This window comes from Zeus faber (genome assembly GCF_960531495.2).
Source record: "Zeus faber genome assembly, chromosome: 2".
Taxonomy (NCBI): Eukaryota; Metazoa; Chordata; class Actinopteri; order Zeiformes; family Zeidae; genus Zeus; species Zeus faber.
The window spans coordinates 11,948,295-11,972,003 of NC_137189.1; the positions used below are offsets into that span (position 1 = coordinate 11,948,295).

The 23,709-nt window shown below is 42.5% G+C and overlaps 1 protein-coding gene across 1 annotated transcript in view; it reads left to right on the forward strand.

Annotated features, from left to right (window-relative positions):
* nbas (NBAS subunit of NRZ tethering complex) overlaps positions 1-23,709 on the forward strand; it is a gene marked incomplete at both ends in the record, with an annotated part of 203,143 nt that overhangs the window by 100,446 nt on the left and 78,988 nt on the right. Inside the window, 6 exons of the mRNA XM_080022664.1 lie at positions 1,295-1,408; positions 3,551-3,674; positions 8,459-8,535; positions 10,233-10,370; positions 18,162-18,385; positions 19,252-19,362. Coding sequence (XP_079878790.1) covers positions 1,295-1,408; positions 3,551-3,674; positions 8,459-8,535; positions 10,233-10,370; positions 18,162-18,385; positions 19,252-19,362 — 788 coding nt within the window. The remainder of the gene's footprint in view (positions 1-1,294; positions 1,409-3,550; positions 3,675-8,458; positions 8,536-10,232; positions 10,371-18,161; positions 18,386-19,251; positions 19,363-23,709) is intronic.

Consider the following 23,709-nt stretch of genomic DNA (forward strand, 5'->3'; position numbering starts at 1 on the left):
ACCAAATCTCATATAGACCCATCATATCGAGATTTTGGTCTCTGATCAAATCATTAACTAACAATGCTTTGGAGGGGAGTGACCTGATATTCATTAGACCAATTCTCATTAAAGTAGGCTGGTGCCCTTCAGCCCCATTCCCTCCCTGGCATTCATTTTCGTATGATTGCATTGTTTAGAGCCCGATTTGGGCCGGCTACGACCCACACTATCGGGGGTGCTGGTCACATCTAAATGACCAAATTACTGTTACTGTTACTATTACTGGTCTAACGGACAGACACGTCCCTCTAGCAGGGACAACCTCTCAAGGAGCAGGGTGCACGAGGAGCACGAGTCCATACTCACCGCTGTGTCAGAGCAGCACACAACATGTCTGTTTGTTTGTAGCTTGCAGCCGCTTAGCTGCTAGCCGCTGTAGCTCGAAGCCGTTTTAGCCTGTAGCCTGTTCACGGAGCCTCACCAACACATTTGCGGGAGCGCAATCCGTGAGATGGGGGGAAAAGAAAGAAAAAAGACGAGCAGATAACTGTCGATAAACGTGAGTGCAAATACGGAAATTGTACCCCCAACGAGGGCAAACCCTAACCCTAAACCTAATCATTATTACATAATTTCCCTAAAAACTTAATGAAGTGTACAAAAAAATAGAAAACTCTTTAATTTCTGCAACAGAGGCCTCCTATAACAACATCTGAAAGGTGACATTTTTTTTTCTATATTTTCATTTTTTTCTAAATGTTGTTTTTTACAGGGTTAATTGCGATTTATTATTTTAAACAAAGATGGTCAGTGCTAATTCATACAACTTTTATCACAAGGTCTCCTTAGAATCAGGATCAAGCGGCCAGGAATCGTGGAGCTACGGTTGAGTTTTTTTTCATGTTATTCGAGCTGGCATTTAAAACACATTAAATGCATGACGATGATGTGTGCCTGTGTATGCCCTCCGCACTGTACGCAGACAAATGCATGGTTAACTGCGCTCCCGTGTCACACGTACTTCAAATGCTTTCACTGAAAACAGCCAATCAAAAGCTCATCTTTTAGATAATTAATTACCCTTCCCGTTGAATTTTTCAAGATCTCTTGCTAGCCGGTAGCTTTGCTCATGCAGCGGTCGCCAGGGTGGAGATTGATGGCGTGAGTCGCGGGGTGAGGGTGGGTATTTTTAATGTTTTTTTTATTTTATTTTTTTTTTTTTAGAAGGGGGGATGTGAGGCGTGGGACAGAGAGAGATGGCAGTGCTCTGGGCGTGCTCTGAATGTTTAATGACCTCTTTATGGTTCCTCAGGGTCACGGCGGAAGCTTGGAATGCCACGAAGGGTGGGGAGAGAACTCTGGCCTGGAGCGCCAGAGCTGCGGACCTTTCTACCAGGAGCTCTTCCAAGACCCCTACGTGGACCCGGTGAGCGGCTTCAGAACCAATTTTCGCTCCTCATTCCCACTTACTTTTTGTTTGAATTACATCAAAGCTGCCTAAATTCTTCAAGGCTTAAAGCGCTAAGACGTGTTTTTCTTCTGCTGCAACTAATAATTGCTTTGAAAATCGGTATTGAGACAAAATGAATATTGATTTGCAACTAAATAATTTACTGCTTGAAGGTATTTGGACGTATTAACGGTGGTTTGGGGGCATAGAAGGATAAATGAGGATGAATTGGGATTGATGGCATGATGGAAAGATGACTGCTCTCTAGGGAGGAGAGCAGAAGAGAGCAAACTAGGAAAGACACACTACAGGACAAATGGACTTCTATCGATATATATGTGCATATATCTATAGATATATAGATATAGATATATATTTATATAGATGTGTGTGTGTGTGTGTGTGTGTGTGTGTGTGTGTGTGTGTGTGTGTGTGTGTGTGTGTGTGTGTGTGTGTGTGTGTGCACCAATCAGCCACAACATTTAAACCTCCACTAATAACCACTAATATTGTGTAGGTCCTCCTTTTGCCACCAAAACAGTTCTGACCCGTCGAGGCATGGACTCCACAAGACCTCTGAAGGTGTCCTGTGGTATCTCGCACCAAGACGTTAGCAGCAGATCCTTTAGGTCCTGTAAGTTGCGAAGTGGGGCCTCCATGGATCCGGCCTGTTGTTCCAGCACATCCCACTGATGTTAGATCTGATCTGACCCTAACCCCGACCATCGACATGATGTAGAAGAAAATGTGATTCATCAGACCAGGCCACCTTCTTCCATTGCTCCACGGTCCAGTCATGACGCTCTTGTGCCCATCTTAGGCGCTTTTAGAGTTGGACAGGGGTCAGCATGGACACTCCGACTGGTCTGCAGCTACGCAGCCCCATACGCAGCCATCTGTGATGCACTGTGTGTTCTGAGACCTTTCTATCATAGCAGCATTAACTTTTTCAGAAATTTGTGCTACAGTAGCTCTTCTGTGGGATCGGACCGGACGGACTAGACTTCGCTCCCCATGCGCATCACTGAGCCCATGGACGTCCATGACCCTGTCACTGGTTCACCAGTTGTCCTTCCTTGGACCACTTTTGGTAAGTACTAACCACTGCATACCGGGAACTCCCCACAAGACCTGCTGTTTTGGAGATGCTCTGACCCAGTCGTCGAGTCATCACAACTTGTCCCTTTTCAAAGTCGTTCAGATCCTTACGCTTTCCCATTTTTCTAAAACTTCAAAAACTGACTTAATACATCCCACCTCTTGACAGGTGCGATTGGATCAAGATGAACACTGTATTCACTTCACCTGTCAGTGGTTTTAATGTTGTGGCTGATCGGTGTATATTATGTATGTGTCTATATATGTGTGTATATTTATGTCTGTATGTGTGTGTGTATATATATATATATATATATATATATATATATATGGATATACTGTATATATGGTTACACTGTATATATGGATATACTGTATACATGGATATATAGATATAAGAGAAAACAAATGTCAAATAAATTGAAAAAAAAATGGGACAGGAGTTAAGGGGAATGAGAGGAATAAAAAGTCAGAAAAGGAGTAATTTGACCTTTTACGCCTCATAAATGGCCGCCCTAGGCTATGACTGGGCATTTTACTCTGCGACACAAATCATGTGGATAGCTTAAAGAGTGGACACAAGGGGAAACAGAGAGGGCCGATATGTCTCTCATGACATTTTAATAGGCCTCTCCAAATCCCTTCCTCGGCGCCATCCTCAACATTTATCCGTCATCCATCATCCGTCCATCAATAACGGCTCCCCATGTCCATCTGTCCATGAGCCAGCCGATCAATGGGATTGTTTTTTACCATAACACTGTCGTTGGAGGATGGAGAAAGAGTGAGCAAAAGGCGGAGGCGCCTTGATGATATTGATGGGAAACATTCTCTCTAAAAGTCTCTCATCCTGAAGAACACAAAGTGAATTGTTCACAACGCCGATATTTGACAAATGACTCCATGAATAAAATCCTGGATTTGTCCCATTTTATTTTGCTCGGGAGATCACTTGCCCACTCATCATTCATGGGACTCACGGCGCTGTTCTCTTCTTTTTGTTCTTCTACTCCCTCCCAGAGTCAAGACATTTATTCATCCTACGGCCCCGTTCCTCAGGAGAACTTCGCCGAAGTTTTGCTGCGGACCGGCAAACTGGCCGAGACCAAGACGGAAGGGAAGACCGTGTTTCCGGCGACAGAAGGTTGGTATCTAAAGCAAGGGGTTGGACGTCAGCGCTCCTTCACAATCTCTTTCCTATGCCCGCCGTCTTCCCTTGTTCATCTCGCGGCAGGGACACCATTGGGAGAACAGTATTTTATTGATTAATTAGTGCGGGTCCACGTGTCCCTAGGCCACGGTATATAATGAGGCGTCGCCGCGCAGATACCCGATCGATAGCGGCGAGTCAGAGCATCAAGGCCGCGCTGGCCCTGATGGATCGCACCTGCTTGCGCAAAATCAATGCCACTACAATGCCAGCGCAAAAAAACAAAACAATTGCACACCCGCACCAAAAAGCGCGCTAGAGGGGTGTAAATGCAAATGAAGTCTGCACGCTCTAAGGTAGGTGTGTGTGTGTGTGTGTATGTGTGTGTGTGTGTGTGTGTGTGTGTGTGTGTGTGTGTGTGTGTGTGTGTGTGTATTCTCATATGAGCGTGCTGAAGAATTCACAGCACATAGACATGCCCCTCTCTCTCTCTCTCTCTCTCTCTTGTTTATCTGTCTCTCAAACACACACGCATGTGCACAGTCACCCGATAACCTTAACCCCATTGTACTGTCATTCACATTAATCGCTCTCTTCTTTAAAAGTCACCTTCCCTTCGGAGGGGGAAAGAGAGGAGACGCCGCCAACTCCCTGGCATCCGATAACAACCTTCGATTAATGACTCCCTCATTGTCCTGCCGAGCCTGCTGTCCTAAAAAAAACAGACTCGGAGATGGCCTTTTCAGAAAATAAATATATTGATTCCCTTTTTTTTTTTTTCCTGTGGCCCAGATAAGCTGTAGGTAATTAATGATGACCAAAGTAATAAGGCAACTCAGGGTGGGACGGGTCGCGGTGTGAGAAGACATACATACACGGATGTACACACACACACACACACACACACACACACACACACATATATACATACATTTTGCGTGCACACATACACACCCAACTCTAAATCTCTCCAAACTAATATTTATGCATAGGGGGACACACCCTCGCTCACACACACTCACAAATTTATACAATTGGCTATAACACATGCTCATTTAAACTGGTCACAACACACACACACACACACACACAGACACACACACACACACACACACACACACACACACACACACACACACACACACACACACACACACACACACACACACACACACACACACACACACACACACACACACACACACACTCCACTCCACTCCACAAGACCTCTGAAGGTGTCCTGTGGTATCTGGTACCAAGACATTTGCAGCAGATCATTTAAGTCCTGTAAGTTGCGAGGTGGGGCCCCCACGCTTCGGGCTTGTTGTTCCAACACATGCCACAGATACTCCATCGGATCGGATGCTCTGACCCAGTCGTCTAGTCATCACAATTTGGTCCTTGTCAAAGTCGTTCAGATTGTTACGCTTGCCCATTTTTCCTGCTTCCCACACATCAACTTCAAGAACTGACTGTTCACTTAATGCTTAATATATCCCACCTCTTGACAGGTGCCATTGTATCGAGATGAGCAATGTTATTCACTTCACCTGTCAATGGTTTTAATGTTGTAGCTGATGGGTGTAAGCAACGCTTGTGTCGCGCGGTACCACGGGCAGAGAGGCTTTCATCAGTTGTTTCTCACATGCCTGCACAGGCGAAGCGGTAATAAGTCACTGTCAGACCAGAACCTCGAACATGGTCCCTTATTGAGGTGACACAGAGCTGGCTGGTGTGGGCACGGACACACACACACACACACACACACACACACACACACACACACACACACACACACACACACACACACACACATACATGCATACTAAAATAAAATACATAGGCTACAGATACTTCATTCATTTAAATTTTGTCTCGTTCTTTGTCAGTGTATGTACTTTCCTGACATGGAAGACGGAGACAATCTCGATGTCTCTGTGTTTGTTGTTTTATAATCAATCATTTTATTAGTCAGTTATTCTACCCATAACCCGTCTGTGAATGCCCACATGTAAGTATTGAAGTAAGTATTAAAATGCAACGATGCCACAATTCTCTGCTCATACAATGTATATCTCATTACACCCCACTGAGTATTGATAAAATCAATCACTTTGCTGAACAGTATGATGCACTTAGCCCATCAGCTGGGGGTCATGAGAACATCACCACAGAATCGAATTTTCCCATTATAAAACATATGACATGTTTCTATGTGCCAACAAAAAGGAAGTTCAATATCAGTTCAATATCAGACAGGTTTCATGCAGATCTTAGTTTTTATATTGGAGATGTTTTGATACTACATTATACTATGGTATACTGTACCATACTATACTATATATAATGTGCTCTGCTATATGTGGGATACTACAGTGTACTATAGTGTACTATACTTTTGTGTTCTATACTGTACTGTTATATATTATATATAATGTGCTATAATATTCTGTACCATACTGTACTATGTTATAGTGTACTTTACTGTATTGTACTATAATATAGTGTACTATACTGTAATGTAATGTACTACAGTGTACTCTACCATAGTGTTCCACACTACTACTATACTATACTGTATTATACTATACTATATCATACCACAGTGTACTGTAATATGGTGTACTACTATACTGTAGAGAACTATACTATGATATAGCATATATTGTACTGTACTATACTATACCATACAAGACTGTACTATCTTATTTAAGCCTGTTACAAAGTTACAGCCTAGTGCATATCTAATCAAAGCATACAGTATATGACTAGACAAGTGAGTTGGTTATGGTTAAACAAGTTCCTTTGTGTGTGCTTGTGATGTTTTTGTCTTTTTCTCTTATTCCATGCTTTTCACTTCCTAACACAGAATGAACATTTTAAGGCTGAATTATACTCGCTAAAAGGTGTGGGTGGGTGGGTGCGTGGGTGTGTGCGTGCGTGGGCGTGCGTGTGTGTGCGTGTGTGTGTGTTTACCCCTCTGGTAATCCCTGTCCTGATGTTATCGGTATCTTTAGAGAGGCGAGTAATCAGCTCATTCTGAGGTGTAGCTCGTTGGAACCCTTCGGGATGTGGGTGATGTGATGTGGAGGGTGGTGATGGGTGGGAGTCTGAGAGGAAGGGGGAGGAAAGTGGAGGAGGAGGGGTCACCGCTTAACAGAGCTGTTATGGCTCTTTGAACTGGCCCAGTGCTCCAGCGTCCCATCCCAAAACCCCTGAGCACCAAACACATGCCCTGTGTGTGTGTTAGAGGGGAGGGATGTATTTAAGACTGTTTTTGAGTGTGTGAGAGTGTGCATTTTCGTGGGTGTATACGGATTTTGTATGTTTGGTTTTGGATGTGTGGTTTTCTCTTTATCTCTGTATCCGTAAATTTGCTTTGTCCCCGCATCCTTCCTTGTCTTTCCTTTATCTCTTTCTCTCTCTCTTTCTCTCTCGCGCTCTCTCTCTAGCTCCAGCTCTTTCTAGCTTTGTCTCCCCATCCCTCTCCTTCCTCCCCGCCCACATCCCCCCCGCATGCTCGCACACACACACACACACACACACAGACTCATGCACGCACAATGTCCATGCTCTACTTTCCTCTGTCTACTCCATTTTGTTTCAGCCTCTTATCGCCAACAGCTGCTTTTGTTCTTCTTAGGTCTGAGACTACAAAGTCTATACAGTCTCATCCTGTGTGTGTGTGTGTGTGTGTGTGTGTGTGTGTGTGTGTGTGTGTGTGTGTGTGTGTGTGTATGTGTATGTGTGTGTGTGTGTGTGTGTGTGTGTTTGTGTATGTGTCTCTGTGTGTGTGTGTGTGTGTGTGTGTGTGTGTGTGTGTAATTGTCTCAGTTGGAGTATGGTGAGTGGGCATGTCTTTCTGTGTGTGTGGTGGTCAGAGTGTGTCTAACATAATTACATTTGTGGGCTGTTTTTATTTAAGGACAGATGTGTGTGTGTGTGTGTGTGTGTGTGTGTGTGTGTGTGTGTGTGTGTGTGTGTGTGTGTGTGTGTGTGTGTGTGTGTGTGTGTGTGCGTGTGTGTGTACATGCTGGTGTGTGTTTTTATGGGTGTGTGCCTGTCCCATGGCCCCGAGGCTATCGCTTTTGCAGCGGGAGTCCAAGCCTTGTGCCCAAGGCTCTGACTCAACTCCAAATCCCATCAGCACTGAAATGGCGTTGGCACCCGGTGCTTCCCCGGGAGAAGCCTTTGTTAGCAGGAAGGAATCGGCCGATGTGCCCAGTTGGCAGAACCAGCATTATCTGGCTGGCTCCACCGGCTGTGGCCAGATCATTGGTTTGAACTGATAAGCTATGACCAATTAAAGGCAGACAAAACTCTGAATCCTTCCTTTGCTAACACTAGATACACTCACACACTAATTTCTCTTTCAGTCGGTACTTTGAAGTGCACTTAAATGTAGTTTGCACTCATCAAGAGTGCACTTATTAGAAGTGGACATGTACTCCTACTTTGAATAATAAATGTTTTCTGTGAAAGAAACCATCCAGACACATGCTCAGACAAAACACACACAGATGCACACACAATGGCCCGTTGGACAGATGGGCTGGAATCCTGGGCTCAGGAGGGATTTTTAATGACTCTTCTTGTCTGGCCCGCAGAGGGAGTCGTACTCTGACAGTCTCTGTCGTCTCTAATCTACATAGAAGCGTGAGACAATCCAGGAAGAAAGAGAGGGTATGCTTTTCATTCAAAGTCATTAACTCTCGCTCATTCTCTCTCTCCGTGTTTGTCTCCCTCGCTCTACCTGTCTTCTTCTTCCTGCTATGCAGTGTTGCTTCAGCTGGCCAATGATGCCTTTCCCAGGGACATGACGCTGGCTCTGGCCTACTTACTGGCTTTGCCTCAGGTATACACACACACACAGACACACACACACACACACACACACACACACACACACACACACACCAGTAATGCTAAAAAACAACAAGAACTACAACAGAAGATATATTTCCCCCACCAAAGGTCCTTAATGCCCAATATGCAAAATGCCGATACAAGTTGTGCTGGTGAAACTCTTCCTCAGCCTCTGGCCAGCTGGAAGCATGTCCACGTCTCAACATGGAATGACTCTTGAGACCCCTCCCACAAGATGAATCATCGCGCCGGCCTGCCCTTACCCTCCAACCTCAGTCGAAAAATTAAGGCGAGGATACGCAGGCAAATTTTAGGCATAATCTGCTGGCAATAGTTAATGGGTATGAGTCACTTGGTAATCAGTAAAGAGGGCGCTGGGAAATTGTAACTGGACAATTTGAGTTGTGGAGGTGTGAACCAGGATTAAATAAAATAGGTATAGCTGTAGTAAGCTGTTTGGCTCGAACCATTATATAGCAATTGTTTTTAGTTATTTCAGTGCATAGACATCCACAAAATCATTGAATAATTGATTGAGATTATGTGAGGAGGATTGGGTCACTGCTTCTTGCAGCATCTACCATTGTTTAAAAAAATAAAATAAAGCGTTTGGGTCGAGGACGGGTCACCAGATCAATTCTCCGGTCTCTCATTTGTGGACGTTGACTTTGATTGGAACATGTGCTTATTGACAAGGAATCTAAGAAAGTGCATGAGATTGAAATTTGGATATAGTCATTCCTCAGCTCACTTTCTGTGCTCAGGGACAGTAGAACAGATAATCAGTCATCAGTGTGTTAACAATGTCATTATGTTAATTATGCAGTTCCAATTGATATACATAAAGCTGCCTAGTTAGCTGAGGTAGTTACAGTACAGTAAATGCACATTTTTTCTGTTTTATCTTCCTCATTCCTCACAGCTTGAACATTGTTAGTAGACGTTGTGCATTAGAGAGTTTCTGAAGAACATTTTTGACGTCCCCTATGCTCTCATCAACATACATCAATGCATATCAGATTCTTCCGCTGTAAATGCTGCTCAAAATAAACAATTACCAATGTCTACTGATACACAGTTCTGGGTGTTCTGGTGGGGCAAGGTTTTTCATGTTTTACATATTCTGAGTTAGTCAAAAATATATATTCAAAGTTAATAAGTCCGTTCATAAAGGGAAACTTGTTTGCACATGGTTTGATAAATCAGGATATATATATGACAAGATTTATATATTTTTTTATACAATCACACCTTGTCTACTTTCTCTGAACATCAACGTATAGTTGTGTTTTATGAACCATTTTATGAACACAGTTTTTTTTCTCACTGAAAGTGTATGTCTTTCAAATTTGTCAGATGAGAAAATAAGATAAGAGATAACAGTTATTAATCTCCAGGAATAATAAAAAAATATAAATAAATAAATAATAATAATAATAATAATAAGGGTAGCAATAATGTGATAATGGTTCTAAGGAGGTTATAATGATAATAATAATAATAATAATAATAATAATTTTGCCATATTTTGATCTTGATCGTTAGTACTAGGCAGCCATAGATGAAAGCATTATCTCAGGCGTGTCATGCTTCCCAGCTTATTGTCATCTTACATAGTAGTAATAATAAAGTAAAGTAATTATAATATGTAATAGTAATAACAATCATAAACTCCTCCCCATGAAGGTGCTGGACGCCAACCGGTGTTTCGAGAAGCAGACCCACTCGGGCCTGTTGCTGCAGCTGGCCACCTACTACTACTCCTTGCAGATCTACACCCGGCTAGCCCCCTGCTTCCGGGACAAGAGCCACGCCCTCTACCAGGTCAGGAATCACATCATACTTGGAAGTCCCTGATGTGTGTAAGGGAGGAAGGGTCGGGGAAAAATAATAGTGGGGAGTTTGGTCGCAGCAGACAGTGAAGTGCATGAGGGAGAGTTTTAAAAAATTGGGGGAGAGGGAGAAATGGTTCTGACCTTTTCCCTTAGTGGACCGTGGCTCTCGTGGGCTTTGGCCCAGGTGGAAGAAGGGAGGAGGTAAAAAGGATGAAAATAAAGAGAAGAAAAAAAAAAAAAGACAGAAGCAGGAAGAGTGGATAAGTGTGTCCATGCTGGCACTCAAGGTCAGGACTGTGCAGGAAGACACACACAGCAAGTGTATATAAAAGGCACTAATACATTCACTCTCACTTACACACAATCACACACACACCCACACACACACACACACACACACACACACACCCACACACACTCACACTAACTCTCTCTAACACATACTCACACACACTATCTCTCTCTCGCTCTCTCTCACACACACAAACACACACTCACACACACACATCATCAAAATGGCTACAATCAGTCCCCATTTTCTGACTGTACGTCAAGTGAAGTTCACAACTTTAAAGGAAAAAGAGAAATATATATATTAACGCATTTTTCCTCCTCTTTTTGCTTCGCCTCTTTTCTCTTTTTTAACTGCCATTTTATTCCTTTTTTTTCATTTTTTTCGAGAGCTTTTTATCGGTTTGCTCCAGGTCTCGACTCAACGCTTCACGTTCCTCTTATTGATAATGAGTGCGTTTGCAGCTTTAACTGTGCCGGAAAGTGATAGAATACGCCCCCTCCACGCCGCACCACTGTTCTCCTTCAGCCTGTGGTTCTTAGTTCTGTCCATTTTTTTGGGTTTCTTTTTGTGTCGTTGCTTTTTATTTTGTTTTTTTTTCTCATTCCTCCATTTTCAGTTGGGTCAATTTGGACCGTCCTAATTGGCTTGCTTTACCGGCATACGTTCTCTCTCCTTCTCTCACCATCTCTCTCTTGCTCTCCTTCTGTCCCTCCCTCTCTTGTCTGTTCTTGTTGTATGTGTTTGTGATTTTCTCTCCTCCCTATAGGCCTGTCTCCCTCTTGACGGCATGATCTGGGCCCTCTGTATCCACAGCGCTATCTCCACTGTGCATACTTTATCTATTTTCCTTTTGTGCTTTTTCTCCAGGAGCCGCCATCTCTTATCTTCTGAGGGCCCATATTGTATAGAGTGTGATATTTAATTTTAGATATGTAGTGTGTGTGTGTGTGTGTGTGTGTGTGTGTGTGTGTGTGTGTGTGTGTGTGTGTGTGTGTGTGTGTGTGTGTGTCAGCATCCATCTCGATGTCTAGCTGGCGACATTGCTTTGCATTGTAATTGAGCAGAGGACGGGATGTTTCCCACCAAATCTTAAGAGCTTAACAGCGTTTTCCTTGTGAATTGTGTGTGTTTATGCATATTTGTTTATTCACCGCATTAGTGTCTCTTCTTTGGTCTGTTTTGCGTGTGTGTGTGTGTGTGTATGAATACAGATTAATGTTTTGTGTGTGTTTTGATGGGGTTAGCGTGACAACAGATAACTCGTGCAGGCGTGCGGGCGTGCGTGGTAGTGGGGACTGTCAAGCCGTCTCAAAGTGTTGTTCACTCTCCACTTGGGGAGCGGCGGTGCTATGTCTCAATGACACGCTTCCCAATTCCCCCGTGGCCACCACATATATTCACATCAAGAGCATTAGCTGACAACGCTCCTGACCTCAAAGTCGCCCCATAGCGAAGCAGGATCAGGCCTGCTGGAGGTTGTCATTTTATTTTATTTCATTTTATTTTATTTTTCAAAGCCACAATCCTCATAGAAGATCTACATGTCTGCACTAAAGCCAACTAAGATGCTGGATTGAAACTTGAGGTGGGCGCGACGTGGCACAACATGGCCTCCCTACGAATAACACAGTGCGTTCTGAACCCATCGCACTCTTTTGTTTGCGTTTGATTAACGTCCACGTTCCTGTCATCCACAATGTCTGTTTTCATTTGTTTGTTTGTTTGTATGGCTTGGTATGGGGCAGGATCTCACGATTTGATTCGAATTTGATACAAAAGGCTTCTGATTTGATTCAATGTTGATTAAATACGATCAATCGATCCCATTCTATATCGATATATTGACAATTTTTATACATAATAATAATTGGCACCAACTTTTTTGTGCACCATCTGAAATATTCAGCCTTATACAGAAATGATTCGTCCACCATAGTCACATTTGTGACTATGGTCATGCATATCTGCCAAACAAAGTATCTATATATTTTTTTTTATGGATTTGGAAATTTAAACAGTGGAATTGAATTGTATCTGAGTAAGGTTTTTTTCCTTTCTTTTTTTTTACCCAGCCCTATTAATTTCAAATCTTAATTGCGTGATTAGTAATTGTCAAAAGCTTTATGTGTGTTCTGTTCCCTAATCAAGTTTAGAGTAAAAAATGATTCTAGTTTGAGGCATAAAGATTTAACAGTCAATGCTCTCAAAATCCTGTGTTCAATCTGGCTCTGTTTGTTTGTTTCCACTTTGAAACAAATCACTTTGTTCCTAACGAGTCATTTAGAAGTCATCCCGTATGATCGTGCACCGGGAGCCTGTGGGCGGCAGTGTCAAGGTCTTTTCTTCCTCGAGTTCATAATGGTTCATTTTGACCATTGTTGACTTTCAAGCTCCTTAGCTTCTTCTACGCCCCCCCCCCCCCCCCCCCCGCCCCGCCCCAGCCCGACCCCACCCGGATCCGATTACGGCCCCCGGGCATGACGGGCGGCACCGGGCCATGATGACACAGTGGCTGGGTTTCCATTATTCCCCAACGGCATAATGAGCCGATTCCCACTCTCTGGCGCTGGAAGTTTTCATTATGTCGACTAAAGTGCTCGTTTGCGAAGGAGAGGTGCTGCTTAGCATAATTGTTCTTCTGCTGGTGTTTGCACAACACCTCGTGAGCTGGTGTTTACCGTATGTAAGTGGTAATGTCTGTTTACCTGTATTTGGAGGTTTTTTTTTAATATGGGTTCTCAGATCTGTGTGGGTGTGGTGGGGGTGTGGGTGTGTGTGTGGCGTAATTGTAACTGAAAGTGCAGTCACTCCACAGCAGTGTGCTGAGTAAAGAGATTGAGATTTTCACTCGAGTATTTATTTTCGCCTGCAGCCACCATTCTCTCACTGAGGAATATTGATCACTGATGCTCGCTCACACACACACACACACACACACACACACACACACACACACACACACACACACACACACACACACACACACACACACTCAGCATATTGCCCTTGAAAAACACACATTTTATACAATGTATAATGCAGAAAAACAGCTTAGATCTATTAAACTTGTGCTTTACAGAAAGCCCAACAACCAGTCCAGTGGCTCAAGCTCCACAAGGAGCTGATGCAGATAAAACTCATACAAAGTATACACTGTTTCATTCATTAATTTATTTGTTTGTTTATTTGTTTATTTGTTTTAAGGCATGTAGAGCAAATTGTCAAAATAGTGTTGGATTCATTCCAGCCTTATTGGTTTCATGTTTCAATTCGTGAAAAATTAAGCAAATTAAGTTTTCGCAGCAGCTATTGTGGGGCTACTGCAAATAGGAACATGTATAAACAGTAATAACCTCAAAAGTTCATTTCGCACAGTGAGATACCCCCCCCACCCATAAGCAACAATCAAAGTAGGATTATATAGAGTAGAACATGTAACAGTTTTCTATGATAACATATTATAATCCATGCACCCATGGCAGGAAAACCACGATAACATCGCCTTCAGCCATCCCTGCTATTTTCCATTCATGAGTCACAGCGGGATTCCACCCAGCCTCCACCTGAAAGCCTCCACCTTCCCTCCCATTGTCGGATTTCATGGAATGATAGAGTTGACTGAATAGACTGCTTCCTGACATAGAAGAGCACGCTTCCTTTTCTCAAACCACATACTCCATATATTCACCTTGCAGGGAGGTTTGTTGCGTGCGGTAGTGGCGGTATGTGCTCCCTCAGGCCAACACAACACACGCAGTGAATACATGGTTTGCGTTTATGCGCCGTGTGTGTGTGTGTGATCATTGTCATTGTAAATAACTGTGGATACCAAGTCGTTCCAGGTGCGAAGGCTCTTGCTGCTGCTGCTGTATGCATTTTGGCTTGGCTCTTACCAGTAGCGTTTCCCCATGTGATCTGTCCCCTTCATGGTTAATTATGTTTGTTTCATGATGTACAGCACCGCCCCCCCCCCCCCCCGCCACACACACACACAACCCTCATACACATCCTCCTAATTGCAGGCACATATACACAATTTGCAGAATTAGCGCTAATGAGGCCACTGACTGTATTCCTGGGTATAAATACAACTCATTAGGATCATTACCAGCTCTCCCTCTCGAGAGGGCTAGACACGTCTCCTCGGTTTTAACCTCCACGTGATCCCAGCCGCATACGGTGATCAGATCCAAACTGTGATATTTAAAGCTTGTAATAACTTGAGGTTAATTCCAGGCTGGTGTTTTTGAGTAACGGTGGCCTTTAGCTGAGGAAAGGGGAATGTTTGTTTTGTTGTTGTGCCATTCCAAGTCATTCCTTACTGAAAGACTGTAGTGGCTGTTGACTTTGTCATAGACTGTTGGTATGTGTGATATTTTTTTTTGTTGTTTTTTTTTTTATTTTGTTAGAAACATCTATAATGCTTTTGTCTCATTAAGGCAGAATTTTTTTTTTTCTTTAACATTAAATGGTGTGATATAGCTCTTTGTTATTTCCTGATAACGATGCCCTATTTTAGCTGTGTACCGATGCTTAATACCAGTATTTCTAATGTGCGTCCCTAATACATACACTCGACGGCCACTTTATTAGGTACACCTGTTCAATTGCTTGTTAACACAAATAGCTAATCAGCCAATCACATGGCAGCAACTCATTGCATTTAGGCATGTAGACATGGTGAGGATGACTTGCTGGGGAATGGGGAAGAAAGGGGATTTAAGTGACTGAACGCGGCATGGTTGTAGGTGCCAGACGGGCTGGTCTGAGTATTTCAGACACTGCTGACCTACTGGGATTTTAACACACAAACCACTACTAGGTTTATAGAGAATGGTCCGAAAAAGAGAAAATATCCAGTGAGCGGCAGTTGTGTGGATGAAAATGCCTTGTTGATGTCAGAGGAGAATGGGCAGACTGGTTTGAGATGATAGAAAGGCAACAGTAACTCAAATACTGTAACTACTTGTTACAACCAAGGTATGCAGAATACCATCTCTGAATGCACAACACGTGGAACCTTGAAACAGATGGGCTACAGCAGCAGAAGACCACACCGGGTGCCACTCCTGTCAGCTAAGAACAGGAAACTGAGGCTACAATTCACACAGGCTCACCTGAAGATTGGAAAAAACGTTGCCTGGTCTGATGAGTCTCGAGTTCAGCTGTGACCTTCAGATGGTAGGGTCAGAATTGGCGTAAACAACATGAAAGCATGGATCCATCCTGCCTTGTATCAATGGTTCAGGCTGGTGGTGGTGGTATAATGGTGTGGGGGATATTTTCTTGGCTCACTTTGGGCCCCTTAGTACTAAATGAGCATCGTTTAAACACCACCTGAATACCTGAATATTGTTGCTGACCATGTCCATCCCTTTATGAGCACAGTGTACCCATCTTCTGATGGCTACTTCCAGCAGGATAATGCACCATATCACAAAGCTCAAATCATCTCAAACTGGTTTCTTGAACATGACAATGAGTTCATTGTACTCCAATGGCCTCCACAGTCACCAGATCTCAATCCAATAGAGCACCTTTGAGATGTGGTGGAACGGGAGATTGGCATCATGGATGTGCAGCTCACAAATCTGCAGCAACTGCGTGATGTTATCATCTCAATATGGACCAAAATCTCTGAGGAATGTTTCCAACACCTTGTTGAATCCATGCCACGAAGAATTAAGGCAGTTCTGAAGGCAAAAGGGGGTCCACCCCAGTACTAGCAAGGTGTACCTAATAAAGTGGCCGGTGAGTGTATATTGCTCATGGCTTAATTGAAATAGCTTGAATGGGCTTGAGTGGGAGGTATAAAGCACTCGTATGCCCTGCAGAATCATCAAATATATGACAACTCTAGATTTCACATAGTTTGTCAGTCCTCTATTCGGATTGAAGACCAAGACCGAAGGGTTGAGATACAGTACAGCCCTGCTGAAATATGATGATTGCTTGAACCAAAAAGGAGGTCTCTGCGCATGCAGATTGCATAGGGAATTGGGATCAGACTGGTGATGGGACAGGAAAGTGTCAAAACAAGGAGGAAACACAGGATGTCATGGAAAAAAATGCCGGGCGAGAAAAGCATTTGGGACATGCAAGAAACCATGGCAGTGTTGGGAGGGAAGATGGAAGAGTTGGGGAAGATAATCAGAATAAAAGTTCAGGAGAAAAGGGAGAATAAGGGACAAATGAAGAGAAAGTGTTTCATAATAAAAGACTAATATCAGAAGAAGGAAAAAGTTATTCAAACGACTGCCTGGCCGTCAAAGTGGCAGCAGACTCTCTCTCTTTGTTCTTTCTCTATGTCGCCCGTCATTCTTCCTCGCTTGACACATAGTGCCAACATCAAGTGCCAACCGTTTTTTCCTCTCGTCTCTCCTTCCCCTCTCTTCTCATCTCCTCTCCTTTCCTCTCTTCTCCTCTCCACCCCGCTGCCAATATGCTCATACATCTGGTCCTTAACCCTGGTGTTATTTTTTTGTGGTTCACTTTTCTCCTCTATTCACTCTTTTTTTTTTTTTTTTTTTTTTACTCCCCCTTGTCTGGCTTTTTGAATTGCAAAGCCGTTGACATGATTGGCAGTAGGGCAAAGCTTAAAGCTAACCCACATATACATTTATACATTTGACTTGCATTTTTCAAACTCCCAAATTTCCAACAACTATAATTACCTTATGCAAATCAGATCAACAAATAACCCGCCTTATCGCGTAGGGCGACAGCCTATAAGACGCCAAAGCCAACAACAGAACCTCATTTAATTTGAAAAGGGATGACAAGCATGGTTCAACATCCGCCCACCTATCACAGTACTTGTCACACTCTTAATCATAAATGCGTATCCGCTGACTAATTCCCCTATGGCACAGAATCACGCCGGCAATTACAGTTCTTGGTACATTTACCCATATCGCCTCCCTTCAGACAAATAAGCTGAAAGAACATTGAACTCCCTGATTAATCTTTGCTGCAGCACTATCTCTTACTAAAAAAAGGATGCATCTAAAGTCAGGGTAATCAGTTTGCGTGTGATGTTCGGCTCATAAGTTCGCCATAGCGAAGCAAAAGGAGGCCTTTTAAAAGTTTAATTCTGGCAGGTGTGATCTGTGTTTGAGGGGCTCAGGGTAACAATATACCCTCTGACCAGCCAGCCGTTGGTCAAAACTCTGTGAACGATGAAGGTTCAAAATCGTCCCACCGTGAAAACTTTGAAACCAAGAAGTAAATGAGATATCCATGAGAAGAGAGAGACTATGAAATATCAACCAGCAAATTGGATGGGCTATTGCTGGTGGCTAAAATGTGCAGCAAATCGATTGGCTTATAAGGATATGGATCCAAAGACAATATTGGCAAATATTTATATCTCTGAATGGCAAATGGGCAAAGCACTCAAACTCTTTGAATGAGTTGGAGTGATACAATTACAAGAAGATAAGATATGTAGCTGTTCCAATGACTGAGTCATTACGCTTTCCACAGGCCGACCCAAGGGAGCTGATTAAATTGGTCACGCAGCATGTGTCGCAGCGTTCAAATTGGTCAGAGGAGCTGGAGAAGCTGATTGGACAGCTCCACGTGTACAATGAGCGGCTGACAGACTTCACCCAGGCCCAGGTGTTGCAGGGACTGGGCCGCGGCGTGGATGTCCATCGCTTCAGCTCCGACTCTGACTACAAGAAGGAGACCATCCTGGGTCTGGCAGAGTGAGTCGGGCGGGGTGCCCAATTCTTCTTTTTTTTTTTTTTTTTAATGCATCAAAGTTATGACACATCCATCTCCACGGATGGTGCCAGTCAGTTGTTCGTTTTTATCCAGGACTGGCTGAATTGGTCCCTTACAGGAAAGAAAAACTGTCTAACTTTGACATTTTACCGTTTATCACTCTTCTCGGTAATTGAATGTATGAAAGGGGAATGTATAGGCAAAAAAAACCTTTCCCTTCCTGCCTTTCAAATGGCCACTTCGACTTAATGAAATTGCTGGGTTCCGCTATAAAACCCCCTGCTTCCTGTCTCCACACCCATCTACCATTGAAAACAAGCTTTGCAAACCAATATCCCTGTTAATTTTATGGTCACCCCAGCAAAACAAACAGCCTTTTTGTTGACCATCCAAATTATAATTTTTTTGGGCTGTTTGGGTACATTATGTGCTAATTCTGACATCCGATACATATTTTTTTTTATGTGTTAGAATTAAAGTGAGTTTGGTATATTACTAATTTTCAGTCCTTGATTTCCTTCACTGCCTTGTGGAAATTAAATCACATGTGTTTCAAATGTTGAGTTCTGAAAATAGAATATGAAATGCGAAGGTGACACGACTCCACATTATTTTGGTATTGGGTTTAGGTATGGAAGTACATGTACAGTAGTGATATTAGATCCAACGCCTGTATGTCCCTACGCTTTAGACATTAAAGCATCTTCTTACTGTCAATTTGAATATTTTTATCCCATATGGTGCATATTAGCGTAAAATAATATGTGAGTCGTGGTTTCGTCTGTAGATACTTGATGAACTCAATTTCCTTGTTTGTGTGTGTGTCTGTACTTGTGATTCTGTCTAGAACCTTGGATGACTCGGTGTACAGAATCTCTCTGTCTCTGGCTCAACGCTACAGTGTTCCTCTGTGGGAGGTCTACATGACTCACCTCGAGTTCCTCTTCACGGATAGCGGGTACGCACACGCGCACACACACACACACACACACACACACACACACACACACACACACACACACACACACACACACACACACACACACACAGAATCAATTTGCTTCCCTGAAACGTTACAATGTCTTTATCTCGTGCAGGCATCCATCTTTGTTAAACTGTTCCAAAAGCAAGAGTAGTGCAACCCTGATTGAAGGGCGCCCCGCTGTCATGCTGATGCCTAGTGCTCTGAACAGTTGACAGATTGGCTTTCACCCAAAGTTTGGGGAAAAAAAAGATCAGATAAATGATCAGATCAGAGACCTGTATACCATATCCGATTCTGTGCCGGTCAAATTTATATATGTGCCCAATACTGTGCTCATGTACTGTACTTGTTAAAATGCTCTGATACTCGAACCCGATACCAACATAATGTAATGTAGTTAATGCTCAAAAAAGAGAGTGAAATAAATAAAATGTCCGCTGTTTGGAGGTACTTCAAGGGAAACAAAGATTGGATAAATAATTTATCGCCTGACAGTATTCCAAAATTGTCACTACAGCGTAGCGTCTGCTCTGGTTCGTAGTGCATGAGCTCCGCTCGTGATCAAGGGTTTGACTCTTTCTTGAGACTCAGATCTTTACAAGTCACTCAGTAAAATGAGTCGTTCGATTTGATTCAGTTGGTTTAATGCATGGTGAGCAAAGGAGGATTTCCAGTGAACGAGAGTGAGAAGAGTCGACCGTTTATTATTATCACTTTTTTTTTTTTGCAATGATTGCAATTTATTTTGGAATGGCAAGTACCATATATATACAGTGTGTGTGTATATATATATATATATATATATATATATATATATATATACACACACACACACACACACACACACACACACACACACACACACACAGAGGTACATCTTATAGAATTTGAATATCATGAAAAAGTTAAATATTTTTTGTCACTCATTTCAGAAAGTGAAACCCATATTTTATATAGATTCATTAGACGTAGAGTGAAATATCTAAGCGTTTATTTCTTGAAATGTTGATGATTGTGGCTATAGATAATGAAAACCCAAAATTCAGTCTCTCAGCAAATTAGAATATTGTGAAAAAGTCCAATATTGGAAAGTCATGGTGTCACACAAGAATCAGCTAATGGACTCAAAACACCTGCAAAGGTTTCCTGAGCCTTGAAATGGTGTCTCAGTCTGGGTCAGTAGGCTACACAATCATGGGGAAGACTGCTGACTTGACAGATGTCCAGAAGACAGTCACTGACACGCTCCACAAGGAGGGTAAGCCACAAAAGGTCATTGCTAAGGAAGATGGTTGTTCACAGAGTGCTGTATCCAAGCATATTCATAGAAAGTTGAGTGGAAGGAAAAAGTGCACCAGCAAAAGGGATAACCGCAGCCTTGAGAGAATTGTCAAGCAAAATCCATTCAAGAATTTTGGGGAGGTTCACAAGGAGCGTACTGAGGCTGGAGTCAGCGCATCAAGAGCCACTACACACGGACGAATCCTAGACATGGGCAACAAATGTCGCATTCCCCGTGTCAAGCCACTCCTGAACCAGAGACAACGTCAGAAGCGTCTTACCTGGGCTGTGGACAAAAAGAACTGGACTGTTGCTCAGTGGTCCAAAGTCCTCTTTTCAGATGAAAAGAGGACTTTGGACCACTAGCAGGTTCTGCTCGACTGCACCAAAAGAGCAGTGCAACTTCCAAGCCCTCATGTCATTTGAAAAATCAAGGTCCCAGAGTCTGGAGGAAAAGTGGAGAGGCACAGAATCCACATTGCTTGAAGTCCAGTGTGAAGTTTCCACAGTCGGTGATGATTTGGGCTGCCGTGTCATCTGCTGGTGTTGGTCCACTGTGTTTTCTGAAGTCCACAGTCAACACAGCCACCTACCAAGAAATTTTAGAGCACTTCACGCTTCCTTCTGCTGACAGCTTTATGGAGATGCTGATTTCATTTTCCAGCAGGACTTGGCACCTGCCCACACTGCCAAAGGTACCAAAAGCTGGTTCAATGACCATGGTGCTACTGTGCTTGATTGGCCAGCAAACTCACCTGATCTGAACCCCATAGAGAACCTATGGGGTATTGTCAACCGGAAGATGAGAGACACCAGACCCAACAATGCAGATGACCTGAAGGCTGCTATCAAAGCAACCTGGGCTTCCATTACACCTGAGCAGTGCCACAGGCTGATCGCCTCCATGCCACGCTGCATTGATGCAGTAATTCATGCAAAAGGAGGCCCAACCATGTATTGAGTGCATGGAAATGAACATACTTTTCAGAAGCCTGACATTTCTGTTTAAAATATCCTTTTTTTTTTATTGATCGACACTGAATTTTGGGTTTTCATTATCTATAGCCACAATCATCAACATTTCAAGAAATAAAGGCTTGAAATATTTCACTCTATGTGTAATAAATCTATATAATATATGGGGTTCACTTTCTGAAATGAGTGACAAAAAATATTGAACTTTTTTCATGATATTCTAATTGTGTGTGTGTGTGTGTGTGTGTGTGTGTGTGTGTGTGTGTGTGTGTGTGTGTGTGTGTGTGTGTGTGTGTGTGAGATAAAAAGCTATATTTGCACTTAAAAGTGAAATTCATTTATTTTGAAGTTTGAAATGGACATTTCAATGTTAGTTATATGTTGTATCCTTCTAAAATGTGAGTTATAGGTGGCATTATGCTGAAACTTGGTGACCCATAGTCCGATACTCTATTTTATTGGAACCAGGAACAGTTCATGTTCTATTATTGTTCCATAGTGAATAATGAACAATAATAAACACAGTGTCAAAATCAACAATCTCACTATTGCGGTAACTGAAAATTGCAGCAGCAGTCCGTATGTGCAGCTGTCCTATCAAGTGAGCATGATCAGATCACACAATGTATTTGTCATTGACGTACAGCAGATATACCCAATGAGAACAAATTATAAGAATTTTTGCTTTATCCAATCACGGCGATTTACTCAATGATTGGACAACAATGTAAAAGATATTTAATAGTCAATGTTATTAAATGTTGTTAAAAAATATATATATCAGGAATCTGAATTGGCCAAGAAAATTTCAATCGGTGCATCTCTAGTTGATAAACATGCTCGGTAACTTTACGAGATGATGCATTTCAAGGGGTATATCTTCATGAGATTAACTTGTGTATATAAAGTTAGCAGTAGTCGCTCGCATAGCTACGGCGTGAATAACTGACGGAGTCATTTAGCTGCAGTAACTTAAACACCATGGAGACTGCCTGTTACACTATTGTGGTACTCAAAATATACATTTTTATCAAGGTTGTCAGGTCTGTAAATCACATAAGTATGTTTCGTGGATATTTGGCAGTTATTCTATTCTATGTTGATATTATTTTACTGAATCATTTCTTGATTAATATGCCCATCCGGGAAATTATACAGGAAAAAATGTCTTTCTTCTTTTTTGTCTTTTCCCAAACACAGACAACTGTACTTCTCCGGACTTCTGCTTCCATTAATGTGTTAAAATATGAAATAATAGTAATATATGAAATGGTGGTCGTCTTCATGCTTCGTTATTGTTTCCCCTATCAGACTTCTAGAGCAGGGGTTCTCAAATTGCCAAATGTTTTCTGGGGGTCACCAGATAATTTTCTGAACATGCACAAAATACCGAAATGGGTTTATTTATTTTTATTTTTTTAATAATTTTTCAAAAATCATTAATTTCAAAAATACATTTTTTTTAAATAATTCTCTCAGTTAAATTATTTGGTAGATGTTCAATGAATAACTTTCCAGTATGCTACATTTTCTGTAAGAGAGACCGAGAGAAAGTGACAGTGCTCGCACGCCTGTGTACGTGTCTCTGTAACCATAGCAACTCTCTCTCCCACTCCTTTCCCTGATAGCGCAGCGCAAGAGGAGACACTTTGCTTTCACAAAAGCTGCTGCTACGCTGACTCTCTGCACAGCAGCATGCATGGGAATAAATGCCAATATGATAGAAATGTATATATTTCAATTTACAAGCTTCAATTGATCAAAATGCGGACATTCAGTCTGGTTGTGGGGAAAATTGGTCAAATGGCACAAATCTGACTATTTTCGAACGATATGGATGGTTGTACATGGGGTGGTACGTGTACTGTTGTTAGATTGAACATCGGCAAGACAGAATGACAGGGTTGCAAGGCTTTTTTTTTAGGGGGGTTGCCATCCAAAAAGTTTGAGAACCCCTGTTCTAGAGCATATCTGTATATACTGTAAGTCCTATATAATTCCTAACATTAACGCCATGTGGCAGATTTGCCTGCCACACGCCACCCAAGTGGTGTTTTCAGGGCC